General features: G+C 41.2%; 1 protein-coding gene across 2 annotated transcripts in view; it reads right to left on the bottom strand.

Annotated features, from left to right (window-relative positions):
* NBEA (neurobeachin) overlaps positions 1–2,086 on the bottom strand; it is a 723,704-nt gene extending 721,618 nt beyond the window's left edge. For both annotated transcript variants that reach the window (XM_030818536.1, XM_030818535.1), the window contains exon 1: positions 1,267–2,086. In XM_030818536.1, coding sequence (XP_030674396.1) covers positions 1,267–1,560 — 294 coding nt within the window. In that variant the 5' untranslated portion in view covers positions 1,561–2,086. The remainder of the gene's footprint in view (positions 1–1,266) is intronic.
* Between the last annotated feature and the right edge of the window lie 9,137 nt (positions 2,087–11,223).

Genomic DNA, 11,223 nt, shown 5'->3' on the forward strand with positions numbered 1-11,223 from the left:
CGAGGTTCATAAACCGTAGACATTATCTAATGCATGTCTCAGGACACCACTGATGCAGCTGCAGCTTTCTCTCAGTTTTCCAATAAAGTAAAAATAATTGCTGAGCTGAAAAATGACTGCATGGGTGTTACAAAGTACCCCTGTAAGCATATTGTTATATTCCTGTGACTCCACACCAAATACAATACTCAACTGATTGCTCTCGATTTATGTCTTGCCTTACAGTATGTCAAAGACTAGATCTATTGCAGAGAAAACTGTTTAAAAAGCTTCGCTGCTTTAAAAAAAAACAAAAACAAAAAAAACCTCCATTTACAAAACACTAAATATGAACTACTGTTAATTATCCTCAATGTATGATTCTCCTCTCCTTATTTCTTTCCATTTCTTTCCCTGACATCTTAAACGCTTCTGAGCCTCTCTGTAGATAGCGCAAAACATTAAGTCATACACACTTCTGCGGTAACTCTTTCTTATCATGAAAGGAACCAAAACCTAGGGCTGCGTTTAAAATCTTTCCTTTTTAGTCTTTACCCACATGCCACGCTACTGAAAGTAACCATAGAAATCAACCTGTATGATTTGGTGTCCTCACACACCTTGTGTGCACAAAAAATGACTAAGAGATCAGTACATTCAGGGCAATATTACAAAGAAGTGACGGCTGCTTCAGAGATGGAGGGGGATGGATACAGACACAACACTCTCCATCATGGCCTTGGAATATTTAAAGACAGATGCAAAACTGCATCATTTTCTGTCTCCTTCGAAAACATCACACCCCAGCTGCTCAAGTTGGAAGCTAATGCGCTTCTCACATTTCAGCAGCACGGGGGAATTTAGGCTCCAGGGGCAAGGCTGTCATCCTCGGAGAGCGACACCACGGACAATTAAGAGTGTGAGAAAAAGAACCCCAGAGAACAGGAGGCCTCCTCACCTCCTAACTAAACTCTAAAGTCGACCCAAAACCTTCACCGCGGGTACTGGTTTACTCGTGGTCCTAAAAAGTGGTAAGAAGCGGTGTTAAGTTGGGCACTGCGCTCAGGTGGCAGGAGAGGACCAGAAAGAGGAGAGGAGGGAGGTGGCGTGGCGTGGCTCTAGCAGCGCGCAGGCAGGTCACCCGCTGGGCAATACCGGCTGAACGCTCTGTGCTCCCAGGGACGCGCGGCGCGTGTGACCCTGGGGGTGGAGGGTGGGAGCGAAAGGCGCTGGGGACGGTGTATGTGGGGACTGGGGAAGCAGGCTGAGAGCACGCCTTTTCCTTACCAGGTTGAGCACCGTCTCCACGATGTCCCTGTTGCTGACCTCTCCGACCTGTATGAGTCCAATCAACACTGCGAATTTCATCCGGATGTTGCGGATCGGCACCGAAGGGTTAATCATCCCCGCGGGGAGCATCACCGAGCCGGAGCCGGACGCCCCCCTTAGCTCCCCCATCCCGCTGCCCCCGGTGCCGCCACCACCGCTGCCCCCGCCGCCTCCGCCAGCGGCCCCGACGGCAATGAGCCCCACGGGCTGAGGCTCGAGCCCCGGGCCCGGGCCCGGCTTCTCGCTCGCCATTGGCCCCCCTCCTGAGGAGAAGGGAAGAGCAGCGGCGCTGCCGCTGCCGGTACCGTTATACCTGCCTCGGCCCCCGCCCCCCGGCCGTCGCCTCGGAGCCCCAGCATCCACCAGCGCCGCGGCGCCGGGCCCGCTCCCCGCCTGCGCCTCAGCCCGGCCCGCTCCGGCGCTCTCCCCCGCGGAGGCGGCGGGGGATCCGCAGGCTTATTCTCGGCGGTGGCGGTACCGCTAACCGCTGCCGGGCAAGCGGCCGTGCCCGCCCAGCAGGTGTGCCGCTGCCGCTGCCGCCGCCGCTGCCTCTGCTCTATCCCTCTCCCGGTCCGTCCGGCCCGGCCCGCCCCCCGCGGAGATGCTGCAGCCGCTCCAAGAAGCCCTAGGACGCGAGCAGCTGGCCACGACTCTGGCCGGTGCTAAAGCTCAGGCTGTGGCCGATGCTATTGACGCTGCTGCCACCGCTGCTACGGGCGCCACTGTTGTTGTGAAGCCCCGACGCCGCCGCTCACTCCGCCATGTTGCCGCCCCCTGCCTGCGGTAGCAGCCACTGCGCCTGCGCACAGCCTCCGGGGGGGCGGAGCCCTCGGTGCACCCCCTCTTTTGCCCTGCCCTCCTTCTCTTTCCACCCACCCACCCCGACACCCCTCGTCCCTCCCCCAACCACCCCGAACGGATAGACAGGTGAGCAGGTGCATGGGGACTGCTGCCAGACACTGGGGCAAGCTGGCAGAGGCGGGGCGGGTAGTGGCTTCCTTGTGGTTTTTCCCTTGAGGGCGGATTCTCCCTGTGGGGAAGGACACTGTGTGCATGTCTTGCCTTCGCTGCCACCTCCTCCTTCTCTCAATATCCTCTTGCTGGGAGGAGGTTCCTCATCTCCGTTGTTGCATCCAGCTGCTGCTACTGCCAGTGCCACGTGCCTTGTAAGGTAGGGGAGTGGCAGACGACCTCTTTCTGCCCCTCTTCGCCCTTCCTCGCAGTCCTGTCCGCCTGCCCTCCCTAGAATTTCCCAAAGAAAAAGTGGCTGGCAAAGCAGAAACAAACGCACGGGGTGGGGGCGGGGTGGGGGGGGCGATCCTGCATTGTCGGGGGAAGAATACAGATGGAGTGTAATGGTGCTTTTTCTACAGCCATGAAAGAGGCTGACACCTGCACACTCGGGCACGACTTAAAATAGAACTTGTCAAACAGTGATCCTCTCTGGATCAAGCTCGGAACAACAAACAGCTCTTGAACTCGCCTCCCAGACTAAAAAGACTGCAGTGTGTGACAATGTGGGGTAGTTTGGTGGGAACGACAAATCCGACACTTTCAAAATCCTGACGATCCTCAGGTATGATGCCAATTATTGATGTTTCCTTTTTTCATAGGCACGTACAATTCAGAGGACTTTCAAAATTATCTAAAAACATGGGTGATTCTCACTGCCAGCCTTGATCTGTGAGAAAACTACATATCCATGCTTGCACAGATACAAGAGACAAAAAATAAACCTTTAGTTTTTAAAAATTAAAATGTACACAGTAATCTTGCTGCTAGTATTGAATTAAAACTAAATAGGCATGACTGTTCCTTGAAAGGAAGGATATAATTTTCTTTAATATTTCATGAGGTCTTCCCTTTTCAATAAAGATTATTGCAAGTCACCAGAAATATTAGGTATCTCGAGGTATATTCAAATCGTTTTAATTGTCATCTCAAATGAAAAAGGTCAATATACAAATCCACCATAATCAGTTTTGTTATTATTCATATTTAATTGGACCTGCCAGTCAAGTTAACTCCCAGGATATGGGAACACGGTAAAATTCTAAGTACCACAGGTTATAAAAAAGTTCCTCAAAACCAGTACTTAGGAAGAATTCCTGGTTGCATGTCTGTTTATTTGTTTAAACTTGCACCAAAGTGATTGAATTATTAAAGTAGTTAAGCAAACACTTCTGAAAGCAGTGGTAACTAGCATGTCCATTTAAATTAAATGGCAATTGAATTATAAAATGCTAGAATGCTTGAAACTGTATGGGAAATTTACAAAACATACAAGTCATAATAGTATGACTTGAGATATACTATATAATTGAAAAATACTGTAACATTTATATCCTTCTACTACATTTTGTCTGTCCCAAGTGAGTATCATCTGCTTTTAAGAGTACTGTTTCATTTGCAAATTTAAAATGATATCTTTTTAAAATACATAAATCTAGACTGAAAGGCTGTCACACTAAGTTTTTTTACCCACTGTGCATATATCTATATGGCAGCAGGTTCTACTTTTTGCTATTTTTAGACTTCTTGCATGAGTACTTTGAGAGACAGTGACAACCTGAACTTTCTGTTTCCTTTCTGAATGAATAGCTTAACATCATTTTTAACATTTCCATTTTAATTTTTCTTGTGTTTTTTCTTAAGCAGTATATATATGTACTTGGTTGTATTTTTCTGCTCATTTTTCTTTAGTGAAGATAGTGAGTGGGTAAAGATAATATCACCATTTCTAAGTAGGAAAACTCCACTTCTTTTGCCTACTTAATTCAATTTCAGAGATATTTAAAAGAGCTTACCAATTAAAAAGCTTTCCCCAGTAGGTGATCAGCGCCTCACAGGCACTATGATACTGTGGAAAGTGCATGATTCTTTGAGTCATACTCACAACTTACTACCTTTGCAGTCTACTCAAGCTATTTGAGTTTCAGTCTCCTCATTCCTTAAGTAGGGATGATAATATGTGTTCCATAGGGAAGTAAGAATTCCATAAAATAATTTCAACTGAGCAGCTAGCATATAGTCAATGTGTCTTTGTATCCTTAGTATACAGGGATGTGTGTTGCATGACCTATAAACACATGTAATACCAATTATAACCACATATAAGTCTGCATAATTGCACAGTTATATGTCTTCCATACCATCCCAAAAGCATAAAGTTTAGAAAAGTCAGCAGGTCTATTTCTTTTTGGCCTACAAAACCTTTTCCTGGAAAATGTACAAATAACTTTACATTTACGTTAACAATATTTTGAAATAAAAGCTACGTAATAATAGAAGATACCTAATATGTATATTTTTAAGTCTCCAGATTAAAAATATATTTTATGTAGTGAATATTAATTTTATATGCATTTTTGCATACCCGTACTTCCTAAGGACAACCATTCAAAGATAAGAAACCTGTGAATCTGAGTTGAAACTCAGATTCAGGAAGCAATATTGCAGAGAGGTTGAGAAGACATGCCCCAGATTCAATGGAAGCTGGATTTAGATTCTAGTTCCACCACCCACTTATATGTGTGATGTTGGGAAAATGACTTTAGCTTTGAAGCTTCAGTTTACTCAACCCAAAGTAAGAATGATAATACTACTTTATAGGATTAAAGGAGCTAATACATTTAAGGTACTTAATGTAGTAGCAAGTGACAATCAATAATGTTTCCCTTCATTGGCTGTCGGAAAATACCCACAGTTATTTTGTGTCATTATTTTTGTTTTTTTTTTTTTTTGCACCTACCTTGCCTGACATAATTTACATTGAATAAATATGTTAAAAAATGAATGGATGGAAACAGCAGTTCTCCACACTAAATATTCCCACTTCCTTCACCTGTTCTTTAAAGAACACATTTCTTGCTTTCCTCTAAAGTTTGTCTGAACAGAATACTCCAAATTCGATGTGGGTTTAGACCTGTATAAAACAGAGGGAAATTCTTACCTCACCCTTAACCTTTAGCAATATAGCTCCAGTTAATGTTGCCCCAAATCAAATTAGATCTGTTTGGTTTGTTTTGATTTTGGATTTTTTTCTTAACATGACACTAATGATTCATGTAATGTAGTAATGATTCACATTTGGCACGTAGTAGGTTCTCAAATAATTTTGGTTCCATTCTCCTCTCATATTGAAATTATTATCACCATTAAATTAGTTACAGATCTGCCCATTCTTCCTGGTAATAGGTCTAGCATTCATCCCATTTTTTTCATCCTCACTGCAGCCACCCTGATTCAGATCCTAGTCACTTCATACCTGGTCTCCTCTTTTCCATACTCACTCTTCTCCAGTCCACCCTTACATGGGTAGTCTTCGTAAAGTTCCATCTTGATGGACAGATTAGATCATCAAGGATTAATTAGGATTAATAAAGAGTTTTACTTTATTAACCACAATAGCTTCTGCATGAAATAATTATCGACCTGAAAAACTAAGGCGTTTTCTTTTGTTATTACTGTTTTTGTTAGCAGCAGCATATCTACAATTTGTAGCTTTACATGTAGATTTTGAGATATAAGTACAAAATTGAACGTATCAATTTAAATTTAAATTTTATTTTAAGGCCAGACATGGTGGTCCATGCTTGTAATCCCAACACTTTGGGAGGCCAAGGCAGGTGGATCACTTGAGGTCAGGCGTTCAAGATCAGCCTGGACAACACGGTGAAACCCCATCTCTACTAAAAATACAAAAACTAGCTGGGTGTCGTGGTGGCCACCTGTAATTCCAGCTACTCAGGAGGCTGAGGCAGGAGGATCAGTTGAACCCGGGAAGCAGAGGTTGCAGTGAGCAGAGATCACGCCACTGCACTCCAGCCTGGGCAAGAGAGCAAGACTCTGTCTCAAAACAAAACAAAAAAAATTAATACAAATTTTCTATTTAATTATCCATTTAAATTTCATCTGCTAGGAATTCTTAATCCTGATTATATCATGCAAATAATTTATTGTCTTATTAGCCTATGTGCAAATTTGGGAACATTCCTTCTATACCTCCATTCAAATGTTTGATTGAACAGGATGAAAACAGCTCAGCAGTCACCAGTATCACTCTGCTTGAATCAATTCACATTTTTCAAACTGTGGGTCCCAACCCAATAGGGAGTCATGAAATTGATTTAGTGGGTTGCAACCAACGGGTTTTTTTTTTAATGAAATGAATAGAAACACACATAATGAGAAATTTCAAAATCTATTTTGTAAGGGTAAGTACCGTTTTATAAGATCTGCTTTAATTACATGCACATGTACATAAAAATACATATGTGTGTTTACTAGGTAATGATGTAATATGTATTTCTTACTGCAAATTGTAGTCAAAAAGTTTGAAAACTGATTTAAGTTGTTTATAAGCACCTGTTTAGTATACTCCTTCAATAATAAATTAGCTACCATAGTGTGCTGATAACTAGCACACATATTCCTCTGGCTTTTCCAAAGGATACCGTAAGGGACCTTGACAACTGTCTAGCTGCAGTCTGGATACTCTCTGTTTCCGTATCTGAGCAAAATTAAATGAAAATATATCGATGTGAAGTATTATTACTTGCTTTGGAGATATTAAGCTACTTGCTATGGATTTTCGAGAATTAACCTCCCCCTGCCTTTAGCACTTCAATCCTCTGGCACTCCTAGTTCTCTATAACTCCTCAAAGACCATTGAGAGTTGTTCAGTGATCTAGTTTTCAGATTCTTTTAGGATCAGTGGATGCAATTTGTCCTGCCTTGGGGACTTGAATTCATTTAGCCTTTCTAGGTGTCTATTTAGAATTTCTTCATCAAACTTAAACGTCAGTTTCTTCCAACTACCACTATTTCTTTTACCTTTTTTGCTCCACTAATTTTCCTCTTAAAGAAGGAACACAAACACAAAATAGAAATTCTATATTTGTATCCTAAGTTGACCCAATTTGGGAATGGTTAAAATGTTGAAGCTTACCAACCAATACATATTTGTATGCCAAAAATTAAACTAATTGAAATGAGTGATTCTGAATTTTTCATTTAGAAAAAGATTGTGTTGAGACATGGAAAATTATCAGCAAGTAATTAAAAAATGTCAAATGGTACTGAAATAATAAGTATTCTGGAATCATAAATGAACTAGATATCATACAAAGAGCCTAATGCAAACATGTACCCGTAAACATCACATAAATATGCATACAAATGCAACATACACACATACTTATTCACCATTAAATTGTCATACCTCTGCCCATTCTTCGTGGGAGTGGGTCTAGCATTCATCTCATTTTTTTCATTCTCACTGCAGTCGTCCTGATTTAGATTCTAGTCACTTCATACCTGGTCTCCTTGTTTCCACACTCACTCTTCTCCAGTTCATCGTTACATGGTAGTCTTCCTAACATTCCACCTTGATGGGCAGATTAGTGGTCCAGGATTTTACTGTATTTGTCACAATAGCTTCTACATACATGCACTGCATCTGTGAAAACATCACCAGTAATTCTCTTTGCCTAAGAAATTAAGTCCTATCGGTACCAAAGACCCTTCATACTTTAGCTTATTTGCTAGTTTTATCTCATTCTCTTCCACAGGAACCCTGTACCACAGATCCCAACCCTTCTCAGTGTGTACAACTCTTTTTATTATTAAAAAAATTATAGACTGTTAGACTCCTACCTGACAGATGTGTTCCTTTAATATCCATTAATTGAGAAAATTTACAGTGATGAACTGCTACTTTCAGGTTAATAATGCTATTTAAATAATTTTCACTTAAAAAATCATACATCTACATATATTTGAAATACATATACACACCATTTTGGGTTGAATTGTGTCCACCAAAAAGATACATCCAGGTTCTAACCTCAAGTACCTGTGAATGTGACCTTAAGATGAGATAATGGAGTGGAGTGGGCCCTTCACCAAATATGTCCATGTCCTCATGAGAACAGAGGAGACACACAGAGGGAAGACGATGTAAAGACAGGGAAGAAGGCTATGTAAAGACATAAGCAGAGATTGGAGTTAAGCAGCTGCAAGCTGAGAAAAGCAAAGGATTGCTGGGAACCACCAGAAGCGAGGACGAGGCAAGGCAGGATTCTTCTCTAGAGCTTCCAGAGACAGCATGAGACTGCTGATGCCTTGTTTTCTGATTTCTGGCTTCCAGAACTATGAGAGAATAAATTTCTGTTGTTTTAAGCCCTGTAGTTTGCAGTGCTTTGTTACTGCAGCCCTAGGAAACGAATTCACCTGCATGTGTTTAACTTTTATTCTGTCCACAAACAATACCTGATGTATGTAAGTATTCATGAATCACTTTGAATAATTCCGAAGTCCCCAGGTGGGAAAACAGGGCTTCAGCCAACATGAATTTCTCTTTATCCCCAATTAATATACTGTGCTTTCCTCCTTTAGTGCGTTACTCATTTTCTTGCGTCTGTCCACAGCCCTATCCTTCTCATCTCCCCTACTGAAATTCTTGCCAGTGGAAGTGCCGTTTTCATGAATACATTCATGTTCCCACCCAGATGAAAGTGATCTAAGGCCAGGCACCTTAATCCCAGCACTTTTGGAGGCCGAGGCGGGTGGATCACGAGGTCAGGAGATCGAGACCATCCTGGCTAGCACGGTGAAACCCCATCTCCACTAAAAAATACAAAAAACGAAAAACAAAAAATTAGCAGGGCGTGGTGGCCGGCGCCTGTAGTCCCAGCTACTTGGGAGGCTGAGGCAGGAGAATGGCGCGAACCCGGGAGGTGGAGCTTGCAGTGAGCCGAGATCGCGCCCCTGCACTCCAGCCTGGGCGACAAAGCGAGATTCCGTCTCAAAAAAAAGATAAAAAGGAAAGTGATCTAAAACACTGTACCCAATTCCACTTTAAAAAAAAAAATTTTTCTTTCAGATACAATAGGTTGAAAATTTTCCACTTAAATAGTTTCCCTCTTCTCTGCCTCCTTTGCCAAGAGTAAGAAATTCATGTTAATATATGTAGTCAACTACACAACTCCTTCAGTGAAATTCAAAAAGAAAGAAAAACTATATATAAAATGTTTTCACACTAACAAACATAGAGCAGTAAATTTCTTTTGGTTTTGCGCAGACATCTATTTTACCATAGTTGCCATTGTGGTTGGTATACATAGGCTAGAGAAAGAAAAGTATGTTAAGGAAAGGAGTTTATTTAATTTTTACTGGCTGCTTAATTGTTTAAAATTGTAGCTGTCACACACTAATTATCTCTTATCTGCCACACACGTTTACCTGTGTTATTTCTAAATCCTTACCATAGTCCTTCAAGTAAGTTATTATCCACATACTAGGACACTGGTCTAAAGAGAGGTTCAGTCAGTTGTGTGAAGTCACACTTAAGGAAGTGACACAATTAGGATTTGATCCTAGTTGTGACTGGCCGAAGCCACAGCTCTACTCCTATCCCACACTGCCTATACTGGGACCCAAACCAAAGCCATTACTAATTTCTACCAAGTTGCCCAGACAAAAGATACTAATGAGACCAGGAAAGTTCATTTAAAATTAACATCATCATGTTTTTGTATATATATTTGAAAGCACCCCACCAAGAAATGATATCTGGAGCCAATCTGGTCTTATATCTCTTATCTATGCCTAGAAAGGTTCAGAAAATGCTATTAGCCTTTCTATTTCCTGGAAATCATTTTAATCCTGGACAAAAATCACTTGGAATAAACAAATTTTTTATTCATTAAAATTAACCAAAATTTAATTTCATTCTCATATTAATATATCGTTCCTTATTATGCTTTTCTGGAAAAAAATTGTAATCTAGTCCTTGTTTAGAAAGGTTATGATTATATATCTATATATTTATAATAAAAAATCACACACCCTGGTAAGGGGAGAGAAGAAATGCTGTGAGGAAATATCCAAGGATCCTTTGGAATAGGTATCTCATTATTAGAATCTCTTCAAAATAGGTGACAGCATGTTTACCAAACTCTAGCTCAACTGAGAAATTTCACAGAACAATCTGAGCCTAGTAGTGGTGCATAAAGTGTTAGATTAGAGCCTTTCTCTGCTGCTAGCAGCCATGGATTAACTGGTGGAAGAATGGCTAGAAATAGCTACTTCATTGTCCAATTAGCAGGTCCATTGTCATGGAGACAACTGGAGGTTTATACTTTGATTTCCCAGAACTATAATGTATCTCTTCCCACTTAACCGACAGAACGGTCCGAATGGGAAAAGAGAGGTAAAAAGAAAAGACACAGTATCTGACCTGTACCTTCTACCTGAGAGTCTAAACTTAAATATTCTGGAATATGCATTATCTATAACCCCTTTGTTGTTAATGTAAAAGCAAATCTTAAAGAATTAAGATGCTTAATCATATTTAGTATTTAGGGTTCTGTTAAATACACACAAATGTGTATATAAAACTTCATTTCTGTCTGGCTGATCTAAAATTGTGAGAAGTAAATGAAACGTGATATGTTAGCCACAGCTTTATCACTAGTTTCTCTGTTTATATTAAAACAAGCTCAGCCAGATTTCCTTTGCAGTGGCAAGAACACATAACATAGCGTGTTTCAGGCTATTTGCATCCAGTGAAGCATAGTAAGCATAGTGGGCACCTGGTTTGCTCTGCCCTCATAATTCATACCACAGTGTTTTCTTTCATAAGCGCGAGACAGCTCACATGATTACACTATAAAATAAAACATTTCTCCCAAACATTTCACTGGTTTGTTTTGTTTTGTTTTTTTACCATCCCCATTCTAATCCCAAATAATCCTTCAAATTATGGTGTAGTGGCTAAAAGAATGGGTTTTGAATTTAGGTAGATTGGGTTCAAATCCAGAAAAATTACCTATGAGCCTATTTCTGAACCTGTAAAATATACGATAGTTCTCCCTCATCTGAAGGAAAGGCATTCCAAGACCCCCAGTAGAC

This window comes from Nomascus leucogenys, chromosome 9, assembly GCF_006542625.1.
Source record: "Nomascus leucogenys isolate Asia chromosome 9, Asia_NLE_v1, whole genome shotgun sequence".
Classification (NCBI taxonomy): domain Eukaryota; kingdom Metazoa; phylum Chordata; class Mammalia; order Primates; family Hylobatidae; genus Nomascus; species Nomascus leucogenys.